A 15,097-nucleotide genomic window follows, 5' to 3' on the forward strand; every position below is an offset into this window, starting at 1 on the left:
TTCATCTTTAGTTTGACTTGTCTGGCTGATATTTCAGGCCCTCCCTGTCCTGTGATGGGAATAGGGGATCCATATTTGAATTTCTCAGGGTTCCCATATAAGGGAGGGCTATGCTCCAGTATCTATTAATGCCCTAGTTACAGTATTTGATCTATTTTTCCAATATATGGTCAAATTGATATGGGGTCTGTAATCCCATCTCTGTATTTCTTTAATCTGAGCTGGGGTTTGGCCAATTTCCTATTCTCCCAGAAGGTGTGATGAACTTGGATACAAGGATTCAGGAGGATGTGTAGGTGTAGTACTTACTTCACTATTCTGCCTAATATTAAGCCCCTTTGCTCAGTACATCTTATATATTTCATTACTTGGAACACCATCTGTTCTTCCAAAATCTACCCCTGCTCTCAGAGCAGTAAACAATTCTTTTCTTGTCACTCTATTCTGACTTTGAATTGATTAGCCATTTACTCCTCTCTCTCAAGGAGATTTATCTTGTCCGCATTCCCCTAAGTCACCTAACTGTGAAATCTTATCCAGCACCTCTGAAAGAGGGTGCCCTATGTCCCCAATTATTAGAGTCAGAATTAGGTGCTTATAAGAAGGAGGAGCCGTCTTCACTATTATATTTCTACAAGAAACCGCTAAGGAGATACTATGATAAACACTGGCATCTCTGAACATGAGAGCCGTTTTCATTACCTCCTCCTTTAACTTTCTCTTACTAACTTATTATAACTAAGTGAATAATACCAGGGTCTATCTCCACCAGGCCACATAGAGTCAGTGAGATACATTTTATTGCATCCCTCAGCAGCTAAAGCTAACAGATTAGTTCCATTGTTACCTCCTTGCATATGGAAATCCCGAAAACAAAAAGATTCTAATACCTATAAACTTCAAGCAACCTGTATTATCTATGGACACTCCTCAGGCCCCCTTTTCACAGATTCTCACCATCCAAGACACTAATTTAATATATCAGTATAATCTTCCATTATCTCCCTGAAGATTGTGTTTCCCCCCGGCTCTCCTGTTCTCCTCTTGGTACGGGGTGAACTTTGCGCTCATAAAAGCGTCTTCATCTAACTTTCTTTCCTTCCCCCGGCAGTAGGCAGGGTAACTAGGCCCAGCCAGTTCAAGGGCTGCACGTGCATTCCTTTTCTTAGTCTTTCTCCTCTTTTTCTGAGCCAAACACACAGCAGCCTTCTCTTCTCCTGCATGAGACTGTCCAGCTTGCTGTTCTAAAGGAGAGCTCCCATGCTGTAATATAGACAGTTTCTCACGAAAATCAGCTAATTCCCTTTCCATCTGAGTTTCTTCCTATAGCAGTTTGTCTTTGCTTTTACATATAATACAGTGCCCTGTTAGTAAAACCCAGCATCTTCTACATACCCCTGCCAGTGCTTTCCCTGCCTTTCTTAGTATTTCTTGCAAACATCTTTCTAAATCTCTAGGTTCTCCCTTCTATAACCTTGATTTCCAGTTTTCACAGGGTCTAGTATTTTTAGCCCATTCTCTTGCTAAGGAGGAATAAATCCTCCCACCATGGGATATCCCCTTCTTCCCTTAAAGTCCTTCTACATCCAAACAGAAGTCTGATACCTTGTGCTCCTGTTCATGGCACCAAATGTGGTGCCAAGGCAATATTCACGGCACCCATGGTAACTATGAATATGCCAGGATAGTTGTAAATCACAAAATGTAACCGATTCTCCATATAGAAGACAGAAGGGAAATATTTATTCAAACACCAGAAAGCCAAATCCCAACACCACAAAACCACACTCATAAGAGAAACAAAGAAATCTACGTACAATTACACTGCAGAGAACAATATCATCCAAAAGCCTTCCCCCTTCTTGGGCCTTCCAAACAACAAACATTTAAAAGCCTAGCTGTCTCCCTGTCTGTGTCCTTTCTCTCCCTCTGCCCTAACTGCTCTAATTCCCAGCTTCCTCTAAGCTCTGCTCCGCCTGTTCTGCAAACTCCTCCCACCACAGGCTCAAGTGATTACGTTTGGCTAGTAAGGGGCAGGGAAGATCTTCAAATTCGCATTGCCATTACACCTTGCCATCTCTGCTGCCTACAATGTTCTCCCTGGCTTTCCTGAATCCGAAGCTAGAGGCCACCTCCCACAATAAGGCCTTAGTAGCCCTCCCCTCTCTTGACTGCCACCAATTTATCCTGTCTATAGTAGGTTTCTGCCTAGTTGCTGGAGTGCCCTCGGCCCTAGCAGACTCTGAGTTCCATGGCAGCAGAGGATGGCCCTTGCACTGTTTTATGTGAGCAGGGCTTTGTACAGTGTCTGGAACAGAGAAGGCACTGAGATGTTTGTTGACTTGGAGAAAGTCTAGGAAAGAGCTCACATGGGAGACCCCAACCTATTTCTGTACTTTCATGCCCCCAAACTCTAAATAATGACTTCTTTTAGGAGCATAGATTGATCTCTAGAAGGGAGCTGAAAGGCTCACTGGTTCAGTGACTGACCCCCGAAGCCACTGCTGGGAAATACCTGAAAAAGCGTTCCAAAGCAGGTCCTCCTGCCCCAAATCCAGCACCTGCTTCACCACAACACACAGCAGCCTCCTGTAATCCCAGCCCTCACACTCCTGTTTCCACCTCACTCACCTGGACAGCAGCTCCTCAGGCCTTCTTGTTCCAGCATCCCCGGGGCTTCCCTTTGCTCCAAATAAGAGATCACGTCTTCCCTGGGAACTGGAAGCCCTGGCATGGGGAGTCAGGGATGGGCAGGGGGAGAAACTTGTCATTCAGGTCTCTTTATTAGAGAAAGGCATTCAGACCCAGAGCTGGTCCTTCTGAGATTCACACTTTCATGTTCACACCCATGAGCCTGTACTCACCCATTAGTGCTTGAACCCAAGTAAACCAAAAGAGGGTCTGCCCCATCATCCCATTGTACAACCTGTTCTGAGAAGGAGCCAAACCCCTGCCCCTCATCCTGTCCAGTCCCATTCTGGAAGAATCTCCTAATTCCAAAAACTGAATTTTAATTAATTAAATTATATATAATTAATTTTTCTATTAATTATACAAATTTAATAACAAACACAAATGTATATAAACATATAAATAAATAAAGTATAAAAATATCATGATTGATAAAAAAATTAAATTCTAAAAAGGGCTACTGTGCAAGACCAGCCTCAAGCCCTAGAAATAGGAACCTTCACCGACTTCCTTTTGTGCTGTCTATATATGCTTTTCCTCACTCTATGAAACCTACAGAAACCTTTTGTACTGCTCATTTGCGGCCTCTGTACCTCTCCAGGTAAGAGTCACCTGCTGAGAAATTCAATAACTCCCTGTTGGTCCAAATTCTAATTCTCAGCCAGGCTTTTATTCCTGGCAATGCCAGGGACATGTAGGGAAGGACCCCATGGTGGTTCCCAGGATCCTGAAGGATAGTCTCTAAGCATTTCTTTTCTGAGCTCTGGGGGGAGGTGGGGGAGAAGATCATGAACCACGCTGGAATCAGAAACCCTGGTCTTGGTGAACCTTCTTCATAGAAAGATGGACTCATTGCACACTTTCCATTCTCTAGATATTAGAGGCAGCTGATGGTGCAGTGGAGAGAGCCCTGGGCCCAGAGTGAGGCACACCAGAGTCTAAAGCAGCCTCAGACAGTCACTACATGTTTGCCACAAAGACAAATCATTTAAACTCAATTTACCTCAATTTCCTTATTGCCAAAAAAAGAATAATATTATCACCTAACTTGGAAGGTTATTGTCCTGACAAAGTGACATAATATTGTAAAGAAAGCCCTTGGCCCAGCCCCTGGCAAACAGCAGGTGAAAATAAATGCTCCTTCCCTTCCCTTCCTTTCCCACCAGCTCTGCTGGAATTTGAGGGCAACAGGAAGGAAGATTAAGGACAAACTCGCTATAAGCAGGACAAGCAGAAGCTTGAGCTACAAATTGCTGCTTGTTAAAAAGAAGAATATTCCAGATACTAGACCCAGCCCAGAGATGACGGGCGTGTAAGGAAAAGCCCCCTGAGCAGCTGTCAGACACTTGGCAGACAGAATTCAGGGCCAGGTGGAGGTCAGACCAAATGGCCCCTGAGACTCCTTCCAGGTCTGAGATGCTTCCACACCAACAAGAAGCTGCCTAGAAGGGGTCAGAGACAGCTTCAGGCGCAACAAGGAGACCCTCAGGCTCCTGTCACACAATGAGAGACCTTCTATGGGAAACACCAGGCAGCAGGACAGGAGACCAGCACTCTCCTCTCTCTCATAACTGATAAATGCTCCAAACCCTGCACTCCAGGGGATGAAGATATTCCTTTGATTGCAGACTCAGAATTACCAGGGGAAGTGTCCTTACCCAGGGAAAGCAGGTTCCGGGCATTCTCCAGCATGACCCCCCAGTACAACTCCTTCTGAGGATGATCCAAGAGCCCCCACTCCTCCTGGGTGAAGTCCACAGCCACGTCCTTGAATGTCACCAACCCCTAAAGCATGAAAAGGCACAGAATGTAAAGCTGAGGAACCCTTCAGGTTTTAACTGTCCAATCCTCATTAATTAACAAAACAAAACTGAAGAGAAGGGATCTGCGGAAAGGTCTGACCCTCTAAGAGAATCAGGGCCAACTCTGAAAATCACAGCCAGTGAGGGAGAAACTGAACTTTAAGAAAAGCTTTTTATATGATCGCTATGCGTAAAGCTGAGAAGTATTTTCCTCTGAAATGCATTTCCCTGTGGAGTCAGAGAGAAAGTTTGTATTCTATTTGAGGCAGGTGGATCTGTCGGGGAGAAGGACAGAGGGTGATGGGAAATACCTTCCTCATCAGAACTGATTTAAGTGGGGTTAGTTAGGTGATGCAGTGAATAGAGTACAGGCCCTGGAGTCAGGAGGCTCTGAGTTCAAATCTGGCCTTAGACACTTGACACACTAGCTACGTGACGTTGGGCAAGTCACTTAACCCCAATTTCCTTGCCTTCCCTGCTCTCCCCCCCCCAAAAAAAAAGAACAGATATAAGTGATATCTCTTCTTTTAAATTTTTTTTAATCTGTTATGTGAATATCCATGGGAGACTCAAGAATTTTTTCCCTTTCATATTGAATGGAGTTATAGGATGATTTACTTAAATCCAAAGGCAAGAAAGACCAAACAAAGCAGAGAACTGATGAGTCTGAGGATGGGGAAGTCGCAGAACAAATTTATATACTATATGTATATACATGTCTATATTGACACGCGAATATGAATGTATGACAATACTTTATATAACAGACTTTATATGTACAAAATTATTTGCATGTTATCTCCACAAGAATGTGGGGCTCCTTAGGATCAGGAACTGGGCTTTACCTTTTAAAAAAATAAATTCTTTTAAAATCCAGGGAACAAAACAAGCATTTCCATCAGTAAAATAAAAAAGATGATTGCTCATCAAACTGCAAGTCTTCCATGTATAGCTTGGTATTCCTTGGAAATGTATAATAGTTACCATGGAACTTTTTGTTCTTTCTTTCCCCTGTCCCTTACCATAGAGATGACTACCACATACATATACAGTACATATATGTGTATGTCTGTACATATGTGCACACATATACATACGTAAAATTAGTCCCTACATGCCATTATTTGTCGGTCCTTTCTCTGGACGCAGATAGCCTCACTCTTCCCATGTCCTTTATTTTTAATCTGTGTCTTTAGAATAGTCCAAATGACTCATTTGCTCAAACTCTTCTGAGCACAGTATTGCTGTTACTGTATACAGTGTTCTCCTGGTTCTGCTCTCTTTGCTCTTAATCATTCTGTGCAAGTCTTCCCGGGCCTTTCTAACATCACTGAGCTTGTCCTTTCTTACAGCACAATAGTTATCCATCACAACCTCATACCACAAGCTGTGCAGCCTTTCCCCAAATGATGGGGATCCCTCTAGTTTCCAGTTCTTTGTCACTACAAAGTGAGTTGCTGTAAACATCTCAGTCACATTCAGTGATAATTACTGTCTGTGAATTTCTTTCCATCTTATTTTTACTCGGGATTTTCTTTTCTGCCTCATCTTTCTTATTCTATTGCTTTTACTTTGTCTTCTCCCCCCACCCTTCTATCCCCAAATTTACCCACCCCTCCAAGTGTCCCCCATCTGTTTCCGCACAATTTTAATTCACAAGGCCTCCAAGTCTCCCCATCCTCTTGCCAACCTTCCTAAAGCCCAGTCCACACAGCCCTCTGAAAAGTTGCTCTTTGCATGTTCAGAAGATTTCCACAGCATTTCACATGTACATGTTGTTTCTTTTTCAGCCTAGATCAGAGTAAGCTTCCAACATTACCAGCCTCCATCCTTACTTGCTTCCTCTCCGAGGTCTTCTTTTCACACCCCCTATTTCCAATATCATTTCTCCCTTTCAACTTTTTCTCCTCAGTTTTGTTTTTTATCATCAGCCCATCATACACAAGTCAGCCACCACTTTTCTTTCAACGACATTAGTTAGTAATGATGACAATTTTAGGAATAAAGGTAACGTTTCCATACATAAATAATAGGAAAACAGCTTGACCTTAATGGGGGCCCAACAATCCAGCTTCAATGTTTTCCTTATATTTCTTCTGGATCTTTTAGATCAAATTTTCCATTGAGTTCTGCTCTTTTTCTTACAAATACCTGAAAGTCTTTCAATTCATCAGACAGACATTTTTTTTTCCATTTAGGATTAGACTAACTTTGCTGGGTAAGTTATTCTTGAGTGCAACCATAGCTCTCTTATTCTTTGAAATATAATGTCCCAAGACCTTCAGTCTTTTTGAGTAGAATGTGCTGGGTCTTGTGGAATTCTCACCAGATTTCGACAGTACTGAAATGAAGTTTTATCTTATGGCTTGCGATATTTTCTCCTTAACCTGGGATTATTGAAACTTGGCTCTGACACTCCTGTCAGTTTTCCTCTTGGCATCTCTTCCAGGTGGTGAATGGCACATTTTTTCCTATTTCTACTGGTGAAGAATTTGTTTTCTTGTTCTAGAGCTTGAGGGTACTTTAACTTAATAAATTATTATTAATAAGTGATTTGCACTAAAGAAAATTCTGTGAAAAGTCTGTGTAAGGCTGGCAGTTCTAAGACATTCTGGGGAAAAGCATTTAATGTGACAACTTCACAGAGAAGAAAGTTAAAGAAAAGATCTAGTTTGTTTCCTGAAGGGCTGAAATAAAGTCTTTTGTGCCAGAGGATTCTAAAGAGCTGTTCATTGAAATCAGGGAGTTGTAAGAGACATCCCCAGCCAAGTGAGGGAGAGTTATCTGCTGTTATATTGAGGGCTTCAGGTGACTCTGGAGATGACGAAGCCAAAACAGCTTCGGCCTTTCCTTTCTGATTCTTTCATTTGTCTGGGACATACATTTCCTAATTACAAAATTAATTATGCAGAAATAAAAGTAACTCTGATGGAGAAGGGCAAGCCAGGTGGCACAGTGGACAGAACAATGGGCTTGGTATCAGGAAGATACCATCTTCACAAGTTCAAATCTGAACTCAGAAAGTTACTAGCTGTATGACCCTAGACAAGTCACTTAACCCTGCTTGCCTCAGTTTCCACATTTGCAAAATTAAATGGAAGTGGAAATGGCAGACCACTCCAGTATCTTTGTCAAGAAAAACCCCAAAATGGGGGGGTTGGGGTGGGCGGAGTCAAGATGGAGGAGTTGAAGCAGGACCTCTGCAGGGCTCCAGCTTGTAAAAGGGGACTCTAAACAAACTTTGGAGCTGCAGAACCCACAAAATGACACGGAGAAGCTAACCTCCCGCTGAGGACAGCTCAGCAGGCTGGCAGGAATTGGCCAGTGCAGTGCTTTGGGAGCTGAGCCAAGGCCCACATGAGCCGGAGATTTTAGCCCCAGGGCAGGCCTGACCAGCCCCCAGCCTGAGGGACTTCAGATCAGCAGCAGCCGTGGCCGTTTCCAGATTCATCAACACATAGATAGGGAGGACAAAGTGAGAGGTCAGTCCATTGCGGACTTTGGGACCCAGTAAGCAGGAGTGGATGGCTTTTGCCCCCAGGGAGAGAAGCCGCTGAGATGGCCCAGCACAACCAGCCAGCACCATGTGGCAGCTTCAGCTCCTGGCCTGCAGAGTGTAGGGGGACCAAGTGACCAGTCTGAGGGGTAATCGCTCTTGCTTTAACCTGCTTGGATCTGGATTGCAGTCTAGGGTGCAGGTCCTGGGGTGTGTGATCAGCTTGCCAGAGCATGTGGAGGCCTCAGAGAGGGGACCCATCTAATACCTCCGGCAGCTGAGAAAACCCCAGCATTTGGGATGAAAGCTCCCCTGTGTGGTGGCAGAGTCCTACTGTGGCAAAAAGCCCAGGGGTCAAGTGACTGAGGGGAGACATGACCAGGCAAAGGAAACAAAGCAAACAAAAGACTCCAACATTAGACTCCTATTTTGGGGACAAAAAGGAGCAAAGCATGGAACAGTAGGAAGACAGTGAAGTCAGAACTCCTGCACCAAAAGCTTCAAAGGAAAATATGAGCTGGTTACAGGTCATAGAGGACCTTAAGAAGCAGATAAGGGAAGTGGAGGAAAAATTGGGAAGAGAAATGAGAACGATGCAAGAAAATTATGAAATGAGAGTCAAAAGCCCGACTGAGAAAAATAGCACCTTAAAAAATAGACTAACTCAAATGGCAAAAGAGGCTCAAAAAGGCAATGAGGACAGGAATGCCTTAAAAAGCCTAATTTGCCAGATGGAAAAAGAATCTCAAAAGCTCAATGAGGAGAATCATTCCCTCAGATTTAGACTGGAACAAATGGAAGCTAATGACTTTATGAGAATCAAGATGATGTTAAACAGATCCAAACAAATGAAAGAATAGAAGGCAATGTGAAATAGCTCATGGGAAAAACCACTGACATGGAAAATAGATCCAGGAGAGATAATTTAAAAAGTATTGGACTGCCTGAAAGCCACGATCAAAGAAAGAACTTATCAATCATCCTCCAAGAAATTCTCAAGGAAAATTGCCCTGATGTTTTAGAACCAGAAGACAAAATAGAGGTTGCAAGAATCCACAGATCACCTCCTGAAAAAGATCCCAAAAAGAAAACTCCTAGGAATATTACAGCCAGGTTCCGGAATTCCCAGATCAAGGAGAGAATATTATGAGCAGCCAGGAAGAAACAATTTGAATATTGTGGAAACACAATCAGGATAACCCAGGATCTGGCAGCTTCTACACTGAGGGATCCAAGGGCCTGGAATAGGATATTCCAGAGGGCAGAGGAGCTTGGATTAAAACCAAGAGTCACCTACCCAGCAAAATTGAGTATCAGGTTTCAGGGGAAAATATGGTCATTCAGTGGAATAGAGGACTTTCAAGCATTTTTGCTGAAAAAAACAGAGTTGAATAGAAAATTTGACATCCAGATACAAGAAGCAAGAGAAGCATGAGAAGGTAAACAGGGAAAAGGAATCATAAGGAACTTCTCAAAGTTTAACTATTAACATTCCTATGTGGAAAAATGATAATTGTAACTGATGAAACTTTTCTCAGTATGAAAATAGTTGAAGGGAATATATATGAGAATATATATATATATATGTCTATATAGGAGGGTATATGGGTGTATGAATACATATGTGAATGTGTGTATACATGTTTACAGGTATACATAGATAGAGGGCACAGGACCAAGTTAATAGGAAGGAATGATACTTAAAAGGTGAAATTAAGAGGTAAGAGAGGAATATAATGAGAGGAGACGGAGAGAGACGGAATGGGGTAAACTATCTCATATAGAAGAGGTAAGGGAAAATGGTTACAATGAAGGGGAAGAATAGGAAAGCAAAAGGGAATGGGTCAACCTTATTCTCACTGAATTTGGCTTAGGGAGGTCATGACATACACACTAAATAGGGTATCTCACCCTACATGAGAGTTGGGGAGAAGGGGATGAGAGGGGGGATGATGGAAGGGAGGGAATGCTGGGGGAGAGGGAAGTTGGAAGCACTCACTTTGGAAAAGGGACAGGATCAAAGTAGAGAACAGAACAAGTGGGAGGTGGGATAGGAGGGAGGGAAATATAGTCAGTCTTTTAAAATATATCTTCTATGTTAATGTTTTGCATTAGTCACACACACGTACAACCTATACTGAACTGCTTATCTTCCCAGTAAGGGTGGGTGACAAGGGAGGAATGAATCTAGAATTCAAAGTTTTAAAATCAAATGTTTAAGTATATATATATATATACTTATTATTATTATATTATATATATAATATATTATTAATACTATTTTACATGTAATTGGGAAAGAAGATATACAGGCACTGGGGCATAGAGATCTACCATGCCCTACTGGAAAAGTTGAAGGGGGTATGGGAGAAGATATGGGAGAGAGCAGATTGGAAGAGGGGATCTTGTGGGACTGCTATTTTGGGGCGGTGGGTAGGGGAAAAACAGGGAGAAAATTTGTAACTCAAAATCTGGCGGAAACGAATGATGTAAATCAGAAGTTAATAAAGCATTTGAAAAGTTAAAAAAACAAAAAACCCAAATGGTTTATAAAGTCTTGAATATGACTGAATAAGAATGATGGGGGAAGGGGCTGTCCTTCATTGCTTGAAGAGAAAAGCAATATTCAGTTAAGTTGGGTTTAGTTTGAGCTAATTGATCAGAAAAATGCTGCCAGTTTCATTAAGAGAAATAAATGAACTAAACACACTGAGGATTGTGGAAACTTGACAGAACTAGAGTTCAGAGGCTGAGCTGAGAGGCCTAGTGATGGACCATAGAAAGCAGAGGCTGGCCAGGTCTGAGAATATGGGAGAAGTGATCCATTGAGGACCCTTACTCAAGCAGCATTAGTCAGTTCATCATGATTTTATGAGGGGCCCTGATTGGTGTAATGATCTTAATGTATTCATTTACTCAAGCTCCAAATACTAGGTCTGAGAATAAGCAATGTACTAATCCTTCCTTTGTACAAGTCACACAGGAATACAGATTCTAACAGAAGGGCCCATGATAGGTCTCCAACATTAATGCAGTGTTCATCACTTGTTTATCAGCTGTGCATCTCTCTTGCACAGCCACAACAATGCTGACCAAGCCATGCCTGGGTGCTGGCAAGGCAGGGAAAGCCCCACCCTGGCCATGTGTTCTGGCAGCGTATGGACAGCTGCTACCATCTCCTCCTGCCTAAGCTAAGGAGGAGCCCGTCCATCCTGTGACCACCTGGGCAGGGGAGACTTTCCTGCTTCACTCAACAGGTGACCTGGCTGACACCTCAGTTTGCTTCTTTTAGCTTAAGAGGCATATGTCAACCAGTGGGATTGTGCATTTTGTATTGCTGCTTTAGAATGTCAAGGGAACAAATCTGGTATCAAACCCAATGAAATCAAGGTCCCAGAAGAAGGGTGAATCTCAGATCCTGAGGAAGATCTGAGGGCCACTTATTAGAGGGGACCATGGGCCCTTTAATAAAGTGCCCTTGGTGGGGCCGCGAGGTGGTGCAGTTAACAGAGCACCAGCACTGGAGTCAGAAGGACCTGAGTTCAAATCTGGCCTCAGACACTTACCGTGTTTCCCTGATAATAAGACACTGTCTTATTATTTTTTTTGGAAAGAAAAACACCAGAGGGCTTATTTTCAGGGGAGGGCTTATGTTGTCCTGCCTCAGCTCTCCTCCGCGGCACTGCTCTCAATGGCGCCAGCAAGCAAATCACTGGGGAAGAACAGGATGACGAGCTCACTGCTGCAGCTCTGATTGGATGCAGCTCAGAGCGCGGCGTGCGTTTCACCTGGGGGGGGTGACGGTGCATACAGAGGGTACCGTAATGTAGCGTGTAGCGCAGGGGATCACCTTCACTACAGCAGCAATCTCAATAGGGCTTATTTTCAGGGGAGGGCTTATTTTAGAGGAATCTTACACAGTAAGGGGAGGGCTTATTTTCGGGATAGGTCTTATTATCGGGGAAACACGGTAACACTTACTAGCTGTGTGATGTTGGGCAAGACACAACCCCAAAAGCTCTGTCTTCCCCCCTCCAAAAAGCAAAATAAATAAAGTGCCACTGGCTCAGAGCTCTGCCTCAGTCTCTTTGTGGGTTGGACAATTTTAATCCCCACAAATGCCCTGATACTTGGAAGCAGTCATCTTTATTTCCAACCTGCTACATGGCAGCATGTGTGGGCCACTGAGCTTGAAATCTGACGGTCTCCCAATTCATTTTCTTTTGTTTCTCTCAGAAGCACAGAATTCACATTCTGATGTTTGGGAACAATTCTCCATTCTGGCCATTTCATTTTTCATCACTGATTTCTCCTTTAAAACATCTGATTTTGGATCTCTCTGGAATCCACATTTCACTTTCCACTTCCTTCAGTCTATTGTTTCACTTCTGAACAACTGAGGACTTTATGGCTCTTTTCCACTTTTTGAGATTCCCAAGAATTTCTAAATCCCCCTGCTCTCTAACTAAGATGGTTCTTTCTGAAAGTACACAGGCAGACAGCGATGAAGGAGGACCTCTGGGGGAGGGAAGAGTGCAGGGGATGACAGGGGGTTAGGGACACAGTCTTCTGACATCCTGCCTGCAGGAGAAGGCCCTTTGGTGGCTCTACATGACAACAGGGGAAGATACAGGAAAGGGAGGGGGAGAAGCCAGCAGGGGAAGAAGAGGTGACAAGGTCTCCCTGAGGACTAGAAATTGTTAGCTCAGTCCCTTACACATTTATTAGGCACCTATCACGTGCCAGGCACAAGGCTCAGCCCAGGGGATGGGAAAAGAGGCAGGAGGCAGTCCCTGCCCTCAAGGAGGTCAGCATCCACTGGGGGAAACAGCAAGCAAACAAATACATACAAAGGGAGCCAGGGCAGCACTAAGAGGCCACAACTAGAAGAGGGAAGGAGCCAGAACTCAGAGGGGCTGGGGAATGCTTCCTGTAGCTCTTTAGCTGTTTGTTGGGACTCAAAGGAAGACTGAGGCCAGTAGTCTGAGCTGGGGAGGGAGAGCATTCCAGGCCTGGGGAAAGCCCCTGGAAATGCCTGAAGCTGTGAGGAACCAGGAGGCCAGGGCCGCTGTATTAAGGACGTATGCTGGGGAGTAAGCTGTAAGAGGACTGGAAAGGCTGGGGGGGTCATGAAGGGCTTTAGATGCCTATTTCTATAAAGAAAAGGTCCATGAGGACACACTGGCAGCTTCACGGACCACCGTCAAGGTCTGTGGCAATGGCCTCACTGGCTGATGTCTGTGCACAGACTGCACTCACCTGGGCAGGGGGGCTGCTGCTCCCAGGGGCCATTCCCCCTGGCTCCCCCTAGGTCCTCTGCAGGCTGAGCTGGGCAGGGAGAAGGATCTCACAAGTCTGGCTCTTCTCTTCCTAGGCCTTGCCCTCAGGGGAAAGACTCCAACCTACAGGGGGAGGGAGGAAGCAGGGAGGGTCAGGCTTGCAAAGGAAGATGGTCAGAAGGGGAAGATTACTTCCCTCCCTCGCTCTCATTTCCTCCTGTGCCACCCCTCCCCCTCCCCAATTTTCCCAGAGAACAAAGAGGCAGAGGGGGCTCGGGATCCCTGAGACCAGTCAGAGCCTCAGTGGCCCCTCAGTCAGAGCTCTCCCTCCAAAGGTTCCCTGCCCTCCCTGCATCCCCTCTCCCAGAATCACAGACCCATTATCTAGACTACAGGCTGATTCTTTGATCCAGGAGGCAACTTAGGGAAGGTTGAGGATGGGGAGGGCTCTTGAATGGAGGCAGCAGGGAATGACCAGGGCAAGGCTGAGGCTGAAAGACAAAATCCAGTCTGGGGTGAAGGCCCCTGGCAGGGAACCTGAGGCAGGGGAGCAGGAGGCCCGGGGACAGTGAGCAGGGCTGGGGTTTGAGAGGCAAGACCATCTAACGTGGCTCATAGAGGGAGGTCAGAGGCCCTGGAGGGACACTGAGCCTGGGGAAGCAGGATGACTGTGTCCTGAGGTCTAACTAGGAGCTGGGGGAACTGTGGGGACCCTCTGGTGGAGCTCAGGCTTGGAATCCCTGAAGGGAAGCTGGAGACAGGGAGCCACATGCCTGGGATCTGACAGGGAACCAGCCCCAGAGCCCCGGGTGCAGATCAGGGGGACCAGGACAGAGCTTCGGTAACTGTGTCCAAGCTCGAGTAGGGAAGGAGGAAGGGAGGATTCTTGGATCTCCAAAGGCGGCTGGATCTGAGGCAGGACAAGGGAATTCCTAACCAAGAGGTCAGAGATTAGGGGACCTGGAGACAGTCACGTGGGGCTGATAGGAAGGCTGAAATCAGGGCTCCTGGGAACCTCTGAGCGAAGTCTGAAGTCTGGGAAAGTGTTATCCAATCGGCAATCGGGGGAGGGCGAGGCAGGAAATGAAGGAGTGATTGGGGAGGTCTGCACAAATCCGAGGGGCAGGGAGCCCCCCAGGAGTCGGGCTCCGAAGGAAGGTGTGCTCCTGGCAGAGCCGGAGGACACTCACCCGGAGGTCGGATGTAGGAGACTGAACTGGGGGGTGGGAGGGGGCAGCAGAACCAGGAAGTGGGGGAGGGGCGCCCTGGCTCAGACCTACCTGGGACCTGTTAGCAGGGGGAGGGATCCCGGGGAGGGCGGGAAGGTTTGGGTTCAAAGATTTCCTGCTTCCGGCCGGCCCCGCCTTGGAGGGTCTTCCTTGTCCCAAAGGCCCCGCCTCGCCCCGCCCCTGAGGCCCCCGGAGGGCCGGGCCCTTTCCTCCCATCTCACTAGGGCCAGGACTCAGGGACCCTGACTGCCCCGCCTCCCTGAGCCCACCCTCCATCACCTGCAATGCCTTCTCCAGTGCTGTGATCCCTTCTTCAGCCCTAACCTCCTCCCAGGCCTCCAAACTCCCCCCCTCTCCCTCAGCTCTCAGAGCTCCTCCTCTCCAGGGTCTTCATCCCTCCCCTCCTACCTCCCTCCAGACTCGCCCCTCCTCCCCCTGTGCACAGACACTGCCTGGATGAAACTGTAGCACCAGAGGCCCTGAAAGTGACACAAAGTAACCTACAAGGGGGGGGGGGGAGCAGGGAGCGCCAGGATGGGACGTGGAGGTGGTCTGAACAGGAAGACGGCTGCGCTCCCTCTCTTCCTCCTCTTCTGCCTG

The 15,097-nt window shown here is 46.0% G+C and overlaps 1 protein-coding gene across 1 annotated transcript in view; it reads right to left on the reverse strand.

Moving 5' to 3' along the window:
- LOC138169794 (zinc finger protein 557-like) overlaps positions 1-14,880 on the reverse strand; it is a 57,386-nt gene extending 42,506 nt beyond the window's left edge. The window contains exons 1-5 of the mRNA XM_069099350.1: positions 14,777-14,880; positions 13,646-13,759; positions 13,249-13,391; positions 4,350-4,476; positions 2,632-2,727 (exon numbers count right to left, since the gene is read on the reverse strand). Coding sequence (XP_068955451.1) covers positions 2,632-2,727; positions 4,350-4,476; positions 13,249-13,281 — 256 coding nt within the window. The 5' untranslated portion in view covers positions 13,282-13,391; positions 13,646-13,759; positions 14,777-14,880. The remainder of the gene's footprint in view (positions 1-2,631; positions 2,728-4,349; positions 4,477-13,248; positions 13,392-13,645; positions 13,760-14,776) is intronic.
- Between the last annotated feature and the right edge of the window lie 217 nt (positions 14,881-15,097).

Source organism: Petaurus breviceps, unplaced genomic scaffold (genome assembly GCF_028583685.1).
Source record: "Petaurus breviceps papuanus isolate PSGF00001 unplaced genomic scaffold, PetGlider_PUasm1.0 378, whole genome shotgun sequence".
In the NCBI taxonomy this organism is placed as follows: Eukaryota; Metazoa; Chordata; class Mammalia; order Diprotodontia; family Petauridae; genus Petaurus; species Petaurus breviceps.